General features: G+C 30.6%; 2 protein-coding genes across 2 annotated transcripts; both read right to left on the bottom strand.

Moving 5' to 3' along the window:
• Positions 1-10,265: 10,265 nt before the first annotated feature.
• Positions 10,266-12,690, bottom strand: LOC112785357 (NADPH:quinone oxidoreductase). Its single transcript, XM_025828827.2, has 3 exons — positions 12,303-12,690; positions 11,968-12,159; positions 10,266-10,757 (listed from the first exon to the last, which is right to left on the bottom strand). Exons 1-3 carry the CDS (start codon positions 12,460-12,462, stop codon positions 10,459-10,461), a joined length of 651 nt encoding a protein of 216 aa, XP_025684612.1. The 5' UTR covers positions 12,463-12,690; the 3' UTR covers positions 10,266-10,458.
• Positions 12,691-14,144: 1,454 nt separating this feature from the next.
• Positions 14,145-14,585, bottom strand: LOC112786694 (calcium-binding protein CML37). Its single transcript, XM_025830063.3, has one exon. It carries the CDS (start codon positions 14,583-14,585, stop codon positions 14,145-14,147), a length of 441 nt encoding a protein of 146 aa, XP_025685848.2.
• Positions 14,586-20,510: the final 5,925 nt, after the last annotated feature.

The raw sequence follows: 20,510 nt of genomic DNA, 5'->3' as shown, positions 1-20,510 counted from the left end.
ATAGTCTATTAAAATGTTTCAATGTATTATTAATGTATATTTAAAGAATTAAAACTTTTTATTTTGGTTCTTTTGACTGATGTCTTTAAAATAATAAAATATTTTTTAATTAAATTTTGTTTTTAGTTACCAAAATTAAAGAACAAGTTTCTCATGTCCGAAACTTTTTTCTTTCTTGTACTAACTGTCACGGGCTCACGGCAATGATAAACATTCCTCGTATCATAATTTATTTATTTATTTACTTTTATATTACGTTACTCGTACTAACCTAAACGAAATATATAACTATACACAATTTCACACATGACTAAAGTTTTTATTTATTTATTTATTTATTATTTAGAGGTGATAATTAAAGTTAGATGCCGTTACAACTAAAAAGCTTTATTAGCAAGCGCACTAATCACTTGCACAACACCATTCATATTATTTTTTTAAAAACATTTATATTTTTTATTTTTAGCAATATTTTTTAATCCAACGAGTAAATGATTAATTCACTGCAAATTTAAATTTTATTTAAGAGTTTATTATTAGTGAATAAGTTACTACATATATAAAATAGAATTTAAATCTCTATCAATTTTTTAAGTGATATAAACTAACTACCTCACTAACCTAGATTAGTTTGTAAACATTCATACTTTTAGAAATATAATTATTTATGATGTGTTTTAATCTAACAAGATAATATTTAGGGATAAATCATTTGATAACAACTACATCTATAAATATTTAGTAACTTATCTTACAAACTTATGACGATAGTATTCTCAATGAATTTTTAATCTAAGAAGAACGTACTAATATTTTATATATATATATATATATATATATATATATATATATATATATATATATATATATATGTGTACTTATTATGTCACTTAAAAATATGATCTTAATAGTTTTTATAAAATTTAAATTTTTAATGTATTTATTTAATATTTATTAAAATAAAAAGCATAAAACTTTTTGCTTATAGTAATCTTAACATATTAGTTAAATTCATAAAATAATTTTCCTTCATTTTTGGATACATTCAACTTTGATTTAAAAAGTATCAAAACACCACAATAAGAAAATAAAAATATTTAATAATAAAAAATTAATAAAAATAATTAAAATATATTTTATTTAATATTTATTAATTATTATTATAATTAATAAATATTAAATAAAATAAATTTAAACTATTACTAATAAAAAAATGTCCAAAATACGCACAAAGAGGATATATAATCAAATACAAAAAGGACAAACATATAAACCAAGCCGTACCCTAAAAAAATTACAAGATGTCACTAAAGAAAAAGATACCAACCCTTCCAACAACACCAATAAAATAGAAAAGTGTCCCTTAAAAGAGAAAGAATAAAACAAATATAATAGGACCAAAGGCTTGGTATGCAATAATTCATATATAAATTCCACAATAATGTATAAACATTTTGAACTACCAACCGTATTTCATAACTATTATATTTTTTTTAAAGATAAAAATATATATAAATTCTGTGAGATTTATATATTCATTTTTTCCCTTTTATCTTAAGTGGTTATTACGTTCCAAAACTTTTAAAGTAGGGTTACCAATTATTTTGCTTAAACTATAAATCACATGAGTTATAAGGTAGCGTTTGTTTTGAGGTACTGAGACAGAGATTGGGAGACTGAGACTCAGTATCATGTTTGTTGGTTCAGAGACTGGTACTAAAATTTCTGTCTCTATTCCTAAAATTTCAATATTTCAGTACCTCCAAAAAGTAGGGACACATGGGACTAAAATTTTTAGAGATGGAGACTGAAACTTTAATAACATTTTATACTTAAAATACCCTCATTTCAATTAATTAATTCTAATTTTACTCTTTGTGCAAATTAAATTAGAGTTTTATTCTTGTTTTAGTTTCTGTCTCCCACTTTGCATCAAACAGAATACTAAGATTTATTTCAATCTCTGTCTCTTAGTCTCTGTCTCTCAGTCTTAGACTTTCCGTCTCTGTCTCTCCACCAAACGCTACCTAGGAGTACGTTTGGAAACGCTTGTGAGTTGTGACAATCAATTATATTTAGATATTTTAGTTAAAAAATAATTTTAAGATATACTTTATTGTGTTTGGAATATGTGAGAAAAAAATTTATATTGAAGAAAAAAATTTAGAGGACCCACTCAATACGGTAACGTTTTTAGAAGTAAAAAAAAAATAGTGATGCTAATTAATTCCCAAGCAAAATGGAATTCCTCGGATTAATAGACGCAGCATGATACACGTATGACGTATGTGTATTATTCTAGAACTACATTTTTTGGAGAATATAGATTGTGACTACAGGTTTTTTTTTTTTTTTTTTTTTTTTTTTTCCATTTCAACCACTTTAATTTTATTAGTGATGTAGTGGTATGCCTAAATTATGTCAACCACTTCATCATATAAATTTTCTTTTTGATTATTTCAGTTCAATCATTTTAAAAGTATATATCTGATATTATTTCAATACTTTATTTGGTCATATTTTGATTTCTTCTAAAGAATGCATTTGTTCTAAGAAGGCCAAGCAGAGAAGTTTCTCTAACTTTAATAATATGGTCATGAGTCAAATCTTGTCTAAATATTTCAATTAACCATCATTATTTGTTGCTGAAATTCGAGAATAAATTCTTTCAATATTTTTACTCTCAATTTTATTATAAAGTGTAATTTATTTTTACAGAAATTTTGGTAGAACTTAAATTAGTATTTGAATAATAAATTAAGTACCACTCACAGAAACATTAATAAAAATTCTACGGTTACATTTTTTTTTTGTAGAGTAGAGAGGTTAAAGACACCAACAGAAAGACAAAAATAAACAAAATAAAGTAAAACCAACTAATTACATCCTTTCAATTTGAGAGAGCCAAAAGCATCTAAAGAGAGAGTATGAGTTGTGTCTGGAGAGGAAGCATAAAAAACATGGAGCCCATGTGGTAGATTCTGTCCTTTCTTAACCAAAATATCTGCCACCGAATTCGCTTCCCGAAGAATATGGTTCCAATTCACCTGTGGGATTCTTCTCACAAGAATAGCAATATCCTCAAGAAGCGTTGCACAGGGATGCTGGGCCGAGCATCCATTTTTAATAAAATTTATGGCCATTTCAGAGTCCGACTCAACAACCACATACTGGAATTCATTAGCCACTGCGATCTCAAGACCTCTAATAATACTCCATAGCTCAACTTATATGATCGAGCAGCTGCTTAGATTACAATAGAAACCTGTGACAAAACTTCCCAGCTGATTACGAAATACTCGTCCACAACTTGCATTTCCCGTGTGGCTGAAGAAGGATCCATCGACGTTGATCTTAATGAAGTCCTCATTTAGGGGGAACCAACGGATCAAGTCTCGATTAGTATTGGTCTTCTTCGGGGTAATTTTCGCATTCATCACTGCGCCAAACTCATAACTCCTGTTTATAATAGATTCAGCAACCCCTTTAGGATTAGAATTCTTCCCTTCGAACACTTGCTTGTTTTTAGAATACCACAGTGAGGATAAAGTCACTCTGAATTTTACTGACCAATCACCAGAGAAAGACAAGTTTCTAATGAGCCAATCCATATGATTTAGGCTAAAAAAGTCGCCAATACAATTACTGGGCTGCAATAAATTCCAGGTAGCTCTAGCAAAATGACAATCACGAAGCACATGCATAGTCGTTTCATTACCGTGTTGACAACGTGGGCAAGCTGCATCTTGCGACATGAGCCACAAGCCATAAAAAATACTGAATTCTTTCCGGACCTTTTCATCTCCAGATAAGCTTGAAGATTTGATTTTGGACTCTCGGGTTGTCTTGTAAGGAATTATAAGCAGATTTCAAGGAAAAGGCTCCATCAGGGGAGGTCGCCCATGCAATATGATCGCCTTCCTTCCAAGTAGAGGGTGGTGACATAGCCAAGATCTTCTGAACCACCATGTCTAGAAGCCAACTTTTAAGTTTAAAAATATCCCAGCCACCTGAAACGGTAAGAAAATCTGTAAGTAAGATTCCTGAATCAGATATAAAACTTACCTGAGGTTGAAACTTATTTAATCTTCCTAAATTAGGGACCCAGTTATGCTCCCAAAAATTGATTTGTGACCCGTCTCCTATACGCCAAATAGAATTAGATTGAACATCATCCTAAGTCGAGCAGATTCCCTTCCACAGATTAGAATCATTATGCCTCCTCTCAATACGAGGGACCATGTCATTGCTGCATCTATACTTAGCCCTATAAACCTTTAACCAGAGGAAATCTTTCTTCTCGATCAATCCCCAGCCTACTTTCATCATGGAGGCTCAATTCAAATCTTTAGCATGTCTAACCCCAAGCCCACCATAAGGTTTCGGCTTGCTCACTGTCCGCCAATTTAAAAGATGAACTTTTTCTGTTTCTCCCCAAACAAAGCTCATTCATTTACGATCAATAAAATTACAAGTAGCAGTAGGTAATAAAGCAGTTTGCATAGTATGAGAAGGAATAGCAAATAGGACAGATCTCACCAAAGTGGTTCTCCCCGCTAAGGATAGGGTGGAAGCCTTCCAATTGTTAAGTCTCCTTTTGACCTTAGCTTCAATCTCCTTGTACGTATCCTTTGTCACTCTTGAATGGATGATCGAAACTCCCAAATATTTACCCAGGTCATCCGTTCTAGAGAAATTCAAGAAATTGCTTATATCATTCCTCATTTGGTGTCCCACATTCTTAGAGAAGAAAATTCTCATTTTTTCACTGCTATTTTTCTGTCCAGAGCTCGTGTAAAAAGCTTATAAAACTCTCTTGATGATGTCAACTTGTTCCATATTAGCTTCTGAGAAAAGGATCAAGTCATCCGCAAAACAAAGATGGGATAACTCAGAAGCCTCCCAACTAAGACGAATGGGCTTCCAAAACCCCAAACTGACCGCAGAATTAATAAGATGAGACAACCTTTCCATGCATAGAACAAAAATATAAGGAGATATTGGATCACCTTGCCGGATACCCATAGTAGGACAACATTCATTTAAGGCATCACCATTCCAAAGAATTGTCATCCTAGTAGTGGAGATGCAAGTACATATGAGCTCAATGATGTTCAGGGGGAGGCCAATGTCGTTCAAAGTATCTCCAATGAAACTCCACTTCAACCTGTCATAAGCTTTTTCTAGATCAATTTTAATAGTCATCCACCCTTTAGGACCTTTCTTATTTCTCATAGAGTGAATGACTTCTTGAGTGATGATAATGTTGTCTGAGCTCTGTCTCCCAGGAGCAAAGCTGCATTGGGTAGGACTGACAATCTTATCCATCACTCCTCTCAACCTGTTAGCCAGGGTCTTCATAATCACCTTGTAAGAGACATTACAAAGACTAATGGGTCGCATTTGTTTCAGATTAATAACAGGTTCCACTTTTGGAATAAGCGTAATGAGAGTTTCATTTATTTTCCCTACTTTCGCAGGGTTCATAAAGATTCCCTTAACAAGCTTATACAAATCAAGACCAACTCTATCCCATTAATTTTGATAGAAAACTGCTTGAATACCATCAATACCAGGTGCTTTAAGGCTTTCCATATTGAAAACTGAATCCTTAATCTCTGATAAAGAAAGCATATTGCCAATAGCATCCAGATCTCCTTGAGGAAGGGTAGGAAAAGAATTCCTCAAAATAAACTCAGAATCAAGGGTATCATCAGAGTAAAGATTGAAGTAGAAATTAGAAGCCATATTTTTCAGGGTAGTTTTATCACTAACCCAATTACCATCAATATCTTGGAGGCTGTCCACCTTGTTCCTTCTTCTTCTAGCTAAGGTAGTACCATGAAAATATTTTGTATTGCGGTCTCCAAACTCAATCCACTTGCATCTAGATTTCTGGAACCACATCACCTCTTCTTGGAAGAGAATCTCTTCATAATCCTTCTAAAGAGAAGCCTGTAAGTCTTGAAGAAAGTGATTATTCTGAAAATTCATGTTATCTGCAATCCCCTGTAAACGCCTAATAATTCTGCTTTTCCTTTTGTGAATATTTCCAAACACATTAAAATTCCAGGATTTAACTGCATTTTGAAAATTAAAAATACATTCAGACCAAGAACCGGCAAGATTCCAATTATTGTTCACTATATTAGGAAAGTCTGGGTGTGTCAGCCAGGCAGCCATAAATCTAAAAGGTCTACGACGATCATTTTCATGGTTGGGAGGAGAATGATCAGACTTGAAGCTAGGAAGGTGTTTGATATTAGCATTTGGAAATCGAATTTGCCATTCCAGGTTACAAAGCCCACAGTCTAAATGCTCAACCAAATCACCCCTTCTCCAAGTATAAGGCCATTCAGAGAAATCCAGGTCAAAAAGGCTAGTTTCAGAGACATAGGATTGAAAGTATTCACACGCATTTCTATTACTACCTGACACACCCCTACATTCATGATCATGAAGAGTAGCGTTAAAGTCACCTATCAGGCACCAGGGAAGCTCACTATCAAAACTGAGATTACAAATATTATTCCATAAAGTTCTATGATTAGTCCGTTGGAGGCTACCATAAATAGCAGAGAGTAACCAAGGCTCGGAATTTCTATAACTAACTTTCATGTAAACAATTTGGTAATTATGACTGAGGACTTCCACCTTCCAGAGACTAGTATCCCAGAGGCACCAAATATCGCCAGAATATCCTCTAACCTCTTCAATAAAACTACCATTTAACCTAAACTTCTCCCAAACCAATCTACCACGAGCACCACTTATATGAGTTTCAACCAAAATTAGAAAACTGACCTTATATTCCTTTCGCAAATCTCTTATGAGGCTAGAGAAAGCTTTTTCCCTGCCCCTCTGCAATTCCAAACTAAAAGATTCATAAATAACAACACGAAGAAAGAAGGTCACCAGACCAGAGACCCTCAGCACATGGCCTTCGCTGTCGCACCCCGAACTAGCCAGGTTAGTCAAATTTTGATCCTCTTCGCCCTGATGGAGGCTCCCTTTAGGCGGAAAAGTTTCTGATGGCTTGTCCGGTGGAGGATTTTCTTTGTGACTTAGTTGTTTTCCCCCTCTCGTAGAAGCTTCACCCTGGTTGAAAAAGGAATTCTTCACTACGTGTGCCGCCATGAAATTCTCGGACTGTATTTTGAAGTCTGTCAGTTGTAGTTGCTCTCTTTGAAGTCTTTGCATACTCTCAAGCATCTCTTGTTCCCTCGCCACCATCTTAAGGTTTCTTGATGCGGATGCACTTGACTGAGCCATAACTAACGATTTCTTAATTTTAATGCCTTTTTTATCAATTTCCTTTAGTTTGGGCTTAGTTGGTTTCCCAATTTTTTTAGGCCCAAGATTAAAAGAGAGGCCTTTCTTCTGAACTTGAGGATTTTTTCCTGCGCTTGGTTTTAGCACCCACTTCTGCTCTTGTAATATTGTCCCATTGGCTTTATCTACTGCCGGCTTTTCAACTTGGACCGGGTCTATTGCCCCCTCCTTCATTCATCACTGATTCCATAACCGGCCCAATAGGCATGGGGCTGTTTTGCTCATTATTGCATGCATTAATATCCTCCAAGATTTCCTCATTCTTGTCATCATATAACACATTAAACCTTGACCCCTTATCCATGATTTGATTACCGTTACTATGAGATCCTTCCTTACTTGTACCAAGATCCTTGATTTGATTAAATGGTCTCTTAGCATGTTGCGGCTTTTCTGGTTTCCTTTTATGAAATTTTTGGACCATCATCGAAGGCCCAAATTTTGGGGAAAGTTGATTATTACCCGATTTATTATCCATAATCAGCTTATCCGTGATCTTCTTTTGTATCCCATGATTAGCGGCTTCCAAATCTCCCTCAAACACCACTTGTTTTCCTTGCGCCACCTCCGCCCTGTGATCCTCCCTAGCCGCCGGTGTTTCCCCGCATAACTCTGACCGATAACCATAGATCCTGCAATTGAAGCAAATAAGATGGAGATCCTCGTATTCAATGTTAAGCGTATTACCGAGCACCGATATTCTTGGCACCATCTTCCTTGATAAGTCAATTTTCACACAAATCCTAGCGAAACAACCTCTCGAGTGAATACATGTGGTTCTATTAACTTTTAGCATAGTTTCAATGGCTGAGCCGACTCTCCATAAGAAGTGGTGATTGTATAGCTCAATAGGCAAATTTGGGATACGAATTCACGCAGCAATCTTTTTCACTTGTTGCTCTCAAGATAAGAAAAATGGTCTCCATCTTTGTACTATCAAATAATGTCCCGCCACTATCCATGGTCCTCCAAGAAGGGTATGAGAATAGTCTTCTTCTTCTGCAAAATGAACCAAAAAAAATCTCGATCCATATCAATAACACTAATCTTAATTTTATTTGTCCAGTCTCTATTCAGACGTTGCTCCATGAATCCTAAATGGATTCTTTTTCCAAGGACTTTGACAATGAGAGCAGCATGCCAGGGCTTGCACCATTCATCAAATTCTTCTTTTGATACTTTGATCTCTGGACAAGGATTAAAAGGTTTCTCCCTCTTCAATAAGTCCTCATCTTCTTTATACCACCGATCTGCCGGATTTGATTCATCCTCATTGATAGTTTCGTTAGAAAAGTTATTATCTTTGTCCATCAAACCTGGTGTAACCAAGAAAGACTCTTTGTAAGATAACTTTAGTTCCGTGATCTTCTCCCCCACACTATCGGCAAGGATTTCCATGCCGACCCCCGGCTAGTTGAGATCAACGTCTCGCGCCTTAACTTTTTTAGTACTGCGTTAAACAAGATCGAGGACTTGGGTAGAAACCCTAGGAGAGCTATTGTGGTTCTCCATTTCTCACAATGATGAATCCCCACGGTTGCATTTTGATGGGGTTAATTTTAGGAAGTAACGTAATGTTTTAGTGTACATATATTAATATGAGGTAAATTTTAAGAATTTTTATGTATAATTTTATATACTCTACGTAATAAGTTTTTTTTTAATTTAATTTTAAACTAGTCGAAGATCAATGAATTGTTTGAATCTCTATTCATTTTTACAGAAATTTGATTTTTATAAATATATTATTTTTTTTGTTTTTGGTCTTTTTTTGCCTACAAAATGGTCCCTAAGGTTTAACTTAGTTTTAAAATCGTCCTTCAAATGGAAATATCCTTCCCCCTTCTTCCCCAAAATCAACCAGAAGCAGAAGCTGAACCAGAAGCTGAAGCTAAATAGAAGCAACACCAATGAAACAACAACCAGAAGCAAAGAACAACAACAACAATGGATAATGAAATCAGAAGAACAACAACAACAAAAGCAACTAGAAGCAGAAGAACAATAACAACAAAAGAACAACAACAACAAAAACTTAGAACTCAGAAAATCATCATCATCATCAAAACTCAGAACCCATAACTCAGAACTCAGAAAAAACAATGGATAATGGAATCAGAAGAATAAAAACAACAAAAGAACAACAACAATAGATAATGGAATCATAAAAAAGAAAACAGAAGAAACCAGAAACCAGCGAGGAATAACGACGACTGAAAACCGAGCGAGGAGGAGGATCAAAAACGGTGAGCGGCGCGCGACGTCCACCCTCGCGGATCTGCTGGCGTCGACGTCGAGTCAAGAAGATGAGTAGCAGTAAGATTTGGCGGTGAGATCCAGCAACGACAATGAGAACTGAACGAAGAAGAGCAGCAATGACGGCAACAAAGAGCAGCGGCAGCGGCGGCGAGGACCCTTCCCTTCCCTCTCTTCTTCCCTGAAAACCCCCCTCCACCCTTCTCCCTTAACACGTTTTTCTTTCCCCTTTTTCTCTTTATTCGTTTTCTTTCTTTTTTTTTTATTTTAAATTTTTTATTAGGAATAATTTAGTAATAAAAATTAAAAAATTAATAAAAAAGACGATTTTAAAACTAAGTCAAACCTTAGAGGACCATTTTGTTAAAAAAAAAAGGTCGGGGACGAAAAAAAATTTCATCCCCTACAACCTTAGAGATCAAAATTGTACTTAACCCTATTATTTTATTATATCTTATTTAAAAACAATCACATCCTAATTGAAGTTATAAATCTTTAAAGTAAAAATTTATATGTAATTGTCTTTATATAAAGTTAATAATTAAAAATTATTAAATAATTTAATATATTTAATTAAATTACTATTTAATATTTTTAATTATCAATTTCTTATAAATACAATTATATATGAATTTTCACGGATTTTTAAATTTATAGCAGCACTACCAACTCAAAAATAATACAATTTTTAGAATCTCGAATATAATTGAATGCATTATCCTTGGTAGTTGAAGTTTGCACCAAGCTAAGGAGGACGAAAAAAAAAATTACAAGTTTAATGATGAGTGGAATTTAATTGATGAACATAGTGTTGTTTTCTCCACCCTTTTTATTTATGCTTGTTTGTGTTGTTACCCTTATAGCAAGTTATTAACACTTGCCTTGAAGTCTCATCGTAAAAGCTTGCAAGGACAAAAGAATTTCCTTAAGATCCTCCTTCGTATCGGAATCAACTAAGTCGCCGTCGACGTTGAACTTCCCCGGTGGCCGGTGAGCATTCATGTAGAACTCCGGTTTGTTGATGAAATGGAGATCAAGGACCACTCCGATTTGCCGGAGATGGTACTGCGCTCTTCTCCCGCCACCCACGGCGCTTACGGCGGCCGCCGCTTTTCCTGCCCATACATTTGGTGGTCTTGATCCCCAGTCTAGTGCATTCTTCACAATTGCTAATACCATAAACACAAATAATGGCAGTTAGTAAATAAATTATCTTTGAATCTTTGATGATTTCCTTTGTAAACACATAATAATAGTGTATTTTAATGGTAAAAACTCACGTATAGTTATCTTAGTTAAAAACTTTTAAATAATTTGATATATTTGATTCAAGTGTTATTTAATGACTTTTAAATTTGTAACTTCACATGAATACAACTGCATATAAATATTCACTTAATTTGATTTAAAATAGTTGTCAATTTTAGTATGGATAATGTGACATTAGTTTTTCGATTTTGTTAGGTAGACAATGACTTTCGTAAATAATGTGAACAATAAGTTTTAAAATTGACCTAATAAAATAAAAACACACTATACCCCTACAAAAATCACAAGTGAAAAAGAGATATTACTGTATGTATAATTGTATTGTTCACCGTCCTTATACTTTTCCTTAATTTTTTTATATTGTGATAATTCAATAAAAATTAATTCCATTATGTTTCATTTATACAATGTTATTTATTCTTATAATTTTAAGTATTATCAAGATATATTCTTTCTTTTTTCACTTGTACCTCTATTCATTAGTGTTTTGTATACCTAGTATATATATGCACAAAATATTTAACATTACTTTAAATATTTTAAAAGATAGGTTTTTATTAGGTAAAAACTCAGGTGAAGTTGACTTCATGTGAAGTTGATATTTGAGAGCCGTTAGATAAAAATTTAGTCAAATCAGTCAAATTATCTAACGAACTCTCAGATATCAATTTCATATGAAGTCGTCTGCACCTGAGTTTTCACTTTTTTATTAATATGTTTCTTTTTTTAAAAAATATATATGAGTTATATTTGTCTACAAAAGAGCTAATAGTAGATAATCTTAAGAATGAAATGGCAGTAACATTATCCATGTCATGTCTAATATATATATCCACTATAATTAAGATATTATTATCCTTATGATTACGGAAAAAGAAAAATTGATTATATTAGAAATTAATATCAGGTTACATGCATAATTATATTAAGATGTCCAGTTAACAGTACAAAAGAACAAGAAAATTGCGTGAATAATCAGAGTATAATAATTTCTATATTATTGTTATTTAATCATAATGTTTGTATTTCTCTCTTTCAAGATATTAGATTATTAAATCAAATATTTTTGTGGTGAGAATTGAAGAAGAATTAGAAAAATAAAATTCTTACGAGTGACAGAGTAGTTGTAATCAGGGGAAGCAAAGAGACAGCAATCGGCTTCTAGAATCTTCTGCCGGAACTCTTCAACTTCTGCCGGAAACCTCCCGTCCACTTCAAGATCGGTGTTTAGCATCGGCAGCGCCGCCGTCTCCACGTATTCCACGTGGAGTCCTTCAATTTGCTCCTTACTTAATTCTATCGCTGTATTATGATATGATATCAGAATTTTTATGACAGAAATATTAAAAATTAGATCATTAAAGACGTGTTAAATATATAAATATTTATATATTTTTTTATTAATTTAAATATTTTAAAAGAAATTAAAAAAAAAAAAAAAGTACCAGAACGAATGAGGCCTCTGTTATAAGAAGCTTTGCGGAGAGAACCGCATATGGCTGCAACTTGAATGACTGGTTTCTTTGAAATGATTGAAACTGCAACTTCTTCTTCCTTTTCATTCTCACCATGTTTGCTTCTCTTGCTGCAATTTGGATATGACATGGCGTAACCACACACCAAAAAAAGGGAAGAGAATAATCGATTATTTTATGTTATACTATGTTTGACTCTTTGATATTTTTTTACCAGAGTCTTCATAGTAGAAATTGTGTAAGATGCAACCACTGGGTCAAATGTGGCTGCTGCTAGGAATTGAAATTCATGATTTTGATAACAATACAATTTTTAAACTGATTTTTTTTTTGTGTGTTCTATGGTATTTCACAGTTCTATAAATTAATAATTATAATGGGTTATTGTGTAACAATCCAAACCACCCGCTAGCACGATATTGTCCGTTTTGGCACACAAAACCTCACGATTTTGCTTTTGACGATAGAGATGATAGCCGAAGCTCTTCACACTCACTCGTCAAAACGCGTCATGCTAGGAAGATGTATCCACACCCTTATAAGGCATGCTTCGTTCTCCTCCCCAACCGATGTGGGACAATATCGTGCTAGCAGGTGGTGGTCTGGGTTGTTACATATTGCATGTACAAAGTAGAGTTCGAATTCTTAACACTTACTTAAGCAGACGAAGACGAGTGAATTGATCACTCAATCAATACAAATTGATTAATCTTTAAATTGATTATTTGTATAAAAATATTTTTATGCAAATATAATATTAAAAATTATTAGATAATTTAATATATTTAATTTAACATAACATGTATTTATGTATTTGTTATCATCTTCACATATATAATACATCTTTAAATAAATAGTCATGTTTTTTATTGTCCACTGTAATTTTTTATTTTGTTTCTAATTTACAAAATGAATTATTTTAGTCTCATTTTAAACCATTAAAATTTACTAAAAAAAAGTATATATGAAATAATATCTAAAAAATAAAAATTAAGAAGTAATTAATTGATTACGGAAGACCAATTTAAAATTTTATTCTATATATAAAGCCAATTATCTAGCTTAAACAATAAAATTTTGGCCTAGTTTTTCTAAGGAAAAATCGAAAAGGGAATATCGTAGTGGTGGCTCATTGATGGTTCTAAATCTTCTAGAGGTGGTAGTCAAGTACTATTCTTTTTATTATTTTATATTTATCCATTTATTTATATATTTTGGTTTTTTAGGACAAATTTCTCTTCATTTTGTAACATCTCTCAAACCGTCGCAAACTAATTCCCATTGCAAGTTAACACTACTTGAGCACAATAACATCTCATGAGAGGTTACCTGATAATTATATTAATTTGGTTAAACTCAAATTAATTTTTTTTTTTTTTGCTAAGTTGCTTTCTCCAAGGTTAAGACTACCCTAATTGAAATAATTTTTTTTTTGGACATGGCTTAATTGAAATATTTATATTTTTCCATTTGCTATCTTTGGGCTTTATTTATCCTTTTTTTTATTTCAAAATGAATTATATGACCAAATAAAAAATCTGAATTCGAATTTTTTTGTAATATGTGAGACTAAAATTTTGTCCAAACAAATTGATTCAATCCAACCCAAAATACAAAAAAGTCACAATTAGTACCAAAAAGAAAGTTACAATAAAATAAATAAATAAACATTAGCTGATTGGTCGAGTGGTTAGCTTACTCGACCGCTTAAACAAGTGTCGAGGGTTCGAATCCTGCCTTATGTATGCAATCCTTAGCCTGTTTAAACAAATATTTAAAATTCGAATCTTATTTTATATACGTAACAATCTATTAACAAACAGATGTATATTCAACTCCCATCATGATTACAAATTCTTGAAAGCTAAGAAGGCCATCACCATTGAGATCAAAATGTTTGATCATAAGTTCACATTCATCAATAGATTTTGATTCTCCCAACTTTCCAAGCATCCTTTTCAAACTCTTTGGAGTTATGAACTCACTCAACTCTTCAACATCAATATACATCTCAAACGCTTCTTTTAAATCCTTCAACATCTCTTCTTCCCCGGACTCTTCCATCAACTCAACAAAATCATTCAAACTCAAGAATCCATCGCCGTCCGAGTCCCACGCGGCGATGGCCATTTCGGCATCTTCATGCCGAAACTCGCCACCTAAGATGGCCACATGGTTCTTGAGCTCCAAAGGGGAAATTTTTCCATCCCCATTTTCATCAAAATATTTTAAAGCACTCTCAAACTCTACCATGCTCATCATCACTATAAAGTAAACTAATTAATTAAATTGCTACCAATTAACAATTTTGTAATTATATGAAGCATATTGGAATGAATGCATTGTGGGGGTTTTATATGCTATGTTTGTGGCGCGTTAAGATTGTGGCGTGTAAAGTAAATTTCCATTGTTCTTAATAGGAAGGAAAGAAGAAAAGCCATGTAAATTGCGTGGATTTTATAGAATGAGAATATTAAATTGGATAAAACAACGCGTAAGTACCACTTTGGATAAAATTTTGTATTTTTTATCAATTATTTTAATATAAATTGTAAAAAGTATATAAAAGATATAATATTTTGGTTGAATTATACCGTTGATGTTGATGTTATGGATCAATACTATTCATGAGATATAACAACTAAATTAATTAATGTTTGATTAATTTGGACTAATAAAGTTTTCGACAATATCAAGGGGACGAAAAATAATTAATTTAAATAATTTAAATTTGTCTTATTTAATATTTATTTATTATAGAATATATTAAATAAAATCGATCAAAATTAATAAATTTTGATAATTTTTTGTTACAAAAAAATTTTGTAAAATTTTTTATGTAAGATGTGACCCATTTGATCAAAATTTAAATCAATTTGGATTTGCAGGTAATTGCATTCACTCTTTCCCTTCATATATAACATTAAAAACAGTTTCAGTTATAAAATACTATGATTAGGTAATCAAAAAGTGACATCTTGATTCATTTGAATCATGTTTAACTAATTCAAGAAACAACAATCCATCTCTTATTTTTTATTAATTTATGACCATACTTAATTATGAATATAAAAAGGATAAAATAAATTTTTTATCTTTGAAGTTTGATAAAAATTTTAAAAATATTCATAAATTTGTAGTTTATTTTAATTTTATTTTAAAAATTTTCGATTTACATCAAATATATTTTTGACAGTTAAATTTTTAAAAAATTTAAGATCAATTCAACAATAATGCATGATAATTATATTTTATTTATTTATATTAAAAGTTGTTCTTATATATATAATTGTTATTGAATTAGTTCTAAATTTTTTAAAAAATTAGTCACTAGAAATATATTTAATGCAAATCGAAAATTTTTGAGATAAAATTGAAATAAAATAAAATTTAAGGATATTTTTAAAACTTCTATCAAATTTAAAGGAAAAAAAATATATTTTACTCCTATAAAAATATTATTTCATAATAGTAATCCCCAATAATAGTTCATTGACTGAAAATGGATTATTATTGTAGAAACAAATGATAATGTATATATCTATCTCACCACTTCAATTAATTAATCAGGGGGTTCTCTTCTAAAATTGTTCACAACTTACTAATTTACAATCCCTTTATTAGAATGTAGAGTTCAACTCAAAATCTTGTCTTTTTGGCTGGCATCCAAACTAGTAGTCTAGTATATGTTAAGAGATTCAATTGTTTTTATTTAAAAAATAAATAAATAATCTGAATGAATTGAAGTAGCTAGAGAGGAAGCATGTGAGTGTGAGTGAACCTGCCCATCTCTATAGTCAAATCACATGTTTGTAAATTGTTCATTACATTTCATAGATTCTCATCATGCTCCATTTGAACTTTTTATTTTTAACATGATGAAAGAAATGGTGTATAGCTGGGTTATGGGGTGTATGGTGATTTATTGGCGTATGATGGCTGTTTAAGAGAAATCGGACCGTCCGATTGGAGGTATTGAAAATTCTGGGTCCGATTTGTATACTGGCAGAAAATCCTGGATCCGATTTCTGTATCCATGAAATTCTGCAATAAAAATCCTGGGTCCGATTTTAGAAAATCATGGGTTCGATTTGTGTCCCTCTCTCTTTGCAATGAAATCGAACGGTCCGGTTTCTTCTCACTAAAACAAAAAATTAAATGCCGTCACAACCGTGTATATCTCCCCAATACTCCATAACTTAGCATAACTCACATATCAACCTCATATTAAAAAAAATTAGTCGCTCCATTTTTATCCTCCAATAAATATTAAATTCGATAGAGATAATTAAGAGACACAGATTCGTATTCATCTGTACCAACTTACGTTGGTTGAACATTATTATTTTACAAATATATGGTTAAATACTTTCATTTAATTTGGACCAAAGGCACTTTATTCGATCCAAACCCACAATCTTAAAACATAACTAGATCATAAAATAATTTGATACAAATAATCCTTTTTTTAAATCTGCAATGAATAAATTATAATTTGAATGACTACTAATTTGATTATCGGGGTGATTCTTTTAAATATCACCTCTATTTGATTTATAAATTATAGTTGATTAAAAGTTTTTATTTTTTCAAATATCAACTTAAGTAGTTACTATTTAACAAGTATATAGATTCATTTAAGAAAATTTTATAAAAGTTAACAATTAATTTGATAGGTCGTTATAATATTTTATTTTTACATACACTAAAAAATAAAAAGTATAAAAATATCACTATTAGATTACGTATTTATTAATATTTAAATCCTATTATGAAATTTAATTATTTAATAATGTAATATAATTTAATAGTTGAATTAATAAAATTTATTAAGCATAAGAATATATATATATATATAAAGACATATTCTCGGTTATAATTCTATCTATATTTTAATTTGAAAAATTCTAATTGGAAACCCAAACGCACGTTATGATGATCCTTGATGTAACTTCATTGATTAGATCAAGATCTCACTTCTAATTTAAAAATTATTATACCCTAATTTTAAAAAATAAAAACAAGCATATATTTGTCCACTTAATTGTGTCGGTTCATGGCTATGTGTTTTTCCATTTTTGAATTCATGAAACCGACACTATAGTAGGTTTTCAGAACATTATTATTCACAACAATAATAATTAATTAAGATATTATAATTATTGATAAGTCCCATTTTCTAGGGGGGTCCTACGCTGCTAATCATAGTGCTACTTTAGTTTATTAACAATTATTACAATTACAACTTTTTAATTAATCCAAATCAATGATAACCGATCGTGAATCTTTAGTTCACTTTCCTGAACAAATAATATTAATCTTTTTGGGACTAATACGTTAGATTAGGGTTGCATGGACCACGGCATCATTACTAGACCACAAAGTGAAAGCATTTTTTTTTTACTATTAAAATATTAAAATTATTATTTATATACTAAAATTAACTATTAATATATTTATGTATAAATACATATGTGATTTAATTTATTTATAATATGTATTTATATTTAAATTGTATTTTATATTAATAATTTATTTTAATATACACGTAGTATAATTATAAAGTATTTATCATTGTATACAATTATCAATTTTGTTGAAAAATACAATAAAAGTTTGTCTTTCTTCTCAACATAAAATGTATAATAAAAATATACACAAAAATAGTAAAAACATATATTATTGTTTTTAAATTTAAAAATTTTGTGAATATCTTAATTTTAGAAATTTTGGTCAATAAATAAGAAGTATTGGATCCAACAATGACTTATCTAATTTTTATATAAAAGAAGGGAAGAAAAAACAAAATTTCAAGTTAGTGATTTCACCTCTCTTCTGGTTAAGATAATATTTAAAATTCTAAATTCTAAATTTTAAATTCGGATACGCAGTTATTAAAAAAAATTAATTTTAATGTACTGTCAGTGTAAAATAATTTTATACATATATTCAATTACGTAATATCACATCAATAAAAATAACTATTTTTTACATTAACTACGTAAATGATCATAAAAAAAACAAATATAATTGTATGAGATCAAAATTAACCCTTATTAAAATTGAAATTTATTTGTTGATTTCACCCCTCGTGTGTTTCATCATATGTACAAAGAAATTAAACTTGCTTGCGTAATGAGTCGTCCTAGAAAAAAGAAGGTGCCAAAAAGTTAAGGACTCAAAAGATATGGAAAAAAATATATATATAGAATATGAGGAAAATCATATAAATTAATAGGACCCGTGACATGGTAAAAATCCAGATATAGAACAAAAGAGCACAGACCAATTCAGCTGAAATCACGCTCTGTGTTTTTGCATCAACACTTTTCTGTCTTCTTATAAATTAATAGATTGAACTCCTCTCTCAAAAGTATAAATTGTGGATTATATACATATAAGAGAAGGTTAATTAGGTTAATTAGTTTAAAGAATAAAAACAATTAATTCTTTATGTCCATGGTTATTATGGTAGTCTAGCGAGTTAAATCTCAATTTGACTTCTGAAATTTGGCCTGATACTCAGAATAATTCTCACAATTTTGTTGGTCTCAATTAGAACTCCCAAATTTGCAATCGTGGCTTCGTCTTGTCCCCTGTGATAATCTCCATCACTGATGGTGCAATTGCATGACATGATGGACACTACTTAAACGACAAAGCATTGGTTTCGCGTCCAAACCTTTTGAAAACCACGTAGTGTAAGGGTTTTTTTGATGTTTTGCAACTTATGATCGTCGTCGAAAGAGAGTTTTAACTCACAAAAAACCGAAAAAATGTGGTTTTCAAAGATTTTGGGCGCAAACCAATGTGTCGTCGCTTAAGTAGTATCCACTGTGTCATGCAATTGCCTCAAATTAGCATTCTGGTGATAGAGATGATCGTAAGAGCAAGTTGGAGCTACGATTGCAAATTTGGGAGTTCTAATTGGGGTCAAAAATTGTGAGGATCATTTTGAGTATCAAGCTAAATTTCAATAGTCAAATTGAGATTTAACTCTAGTTTAGCACACCCCACATTTAATTTGTACTATTTAGACAATTTTTTAAATAAAAGAATGTTTAGAGACATATATAAAGTGTATATATTATGCTTCTAATCTTACTTTTATTAAATACTTCTAATCTTCCTAAAGGTGTATTTGGTCTATAAAACTCCTAATTTATATTATAAAATTATTCTAGTATACTTATACTATAATAATACAGTAATTATGATATTTTAAAAAATATTACTAAAATTAAAGTAATATTTTTTATTATTTAATAATATTTTTTAAAAAATATTACTAAAATTAAAATCACTATTATAGAATCATTTTAGTATGTCCATACTATAATAACTACGTAATTATGATATTTTAAAAAGTATTATTAAAATTAAAATAATATTATTTTATTATTTAATAACGTTTTTTAGAAAACGTAGCTAAAATTAAAGTGACACTATTATAAAGTTATATTAGTATATTTATACTACGATAACTATGGCGATTATGGTATTTTAAAATAAAAATATTATTAAAATTAAAGTAATATTTTTTATTATTTAGTAATGTTTTTTCGAAAATATTACTAAAAAAAAGATACTAAAATGTAAAAAATAATATGACTTTAATTTTATCAATATTTTATAGCCATTATAAGTACAAGCATATTAAAATGAGTCTAATAAAATAAAAATATATTACATCCTAAATTAATCATTTAAATTTTAATATTAAGATAACTATCTGCACATCTAGTGAATTGAATATTCGATATATCTATTATTCACATTATTTAGAATTTTTATTGTCTACCTATTATTTTTCATTACAAATATATTTAACAAATTAAATAAAAGTTTTATAGCATCCTAGGCACACATAAATAGACAAAGCATAATGTAGCATTTATTTTACTTTTACATAATGACAAAGTGATACATCTTAATTCCTGTGTTGAGATCTGCACTTCTACTGGAAAGCATATACCATCTAGAAGGCATCTACCAAACAAAAAATCTTCACCTATCTTTTTTATTTTCCCCCTTTGTTGCAAATTGAAGCAATATTCAATGATTTTACCCAAAAATACATAATGTCTAAAATCATTGTATAATATGGGTGTTGAATTAGTGAGATAAGAGATAGGACCCCGGAGGGTACAAAAGAGAATGGAGTACAGTCTGTAATAT

Source organism: Arachis hypogaea, chromosome 20, assembly GCF_003086295.3.
Source record: "Arachis hypogaea cultivar Tifrunner chromosome 20, arahy.Tifrunner.gnm2.J5K5, whole genome shotgun sequence".
In the NCBI taxonomy this organism is placed as follows: Eukaryota; Viridiplantae; Streptophyta; class Magnoliopsida; order Fabales; family Fabaceae; genus Arachis; species Arachis hypogaea.
Note: the sequence above shows the minus strand (reverse complement) of the source record. Positions and strands in the feature narration are given on the sequence as shown.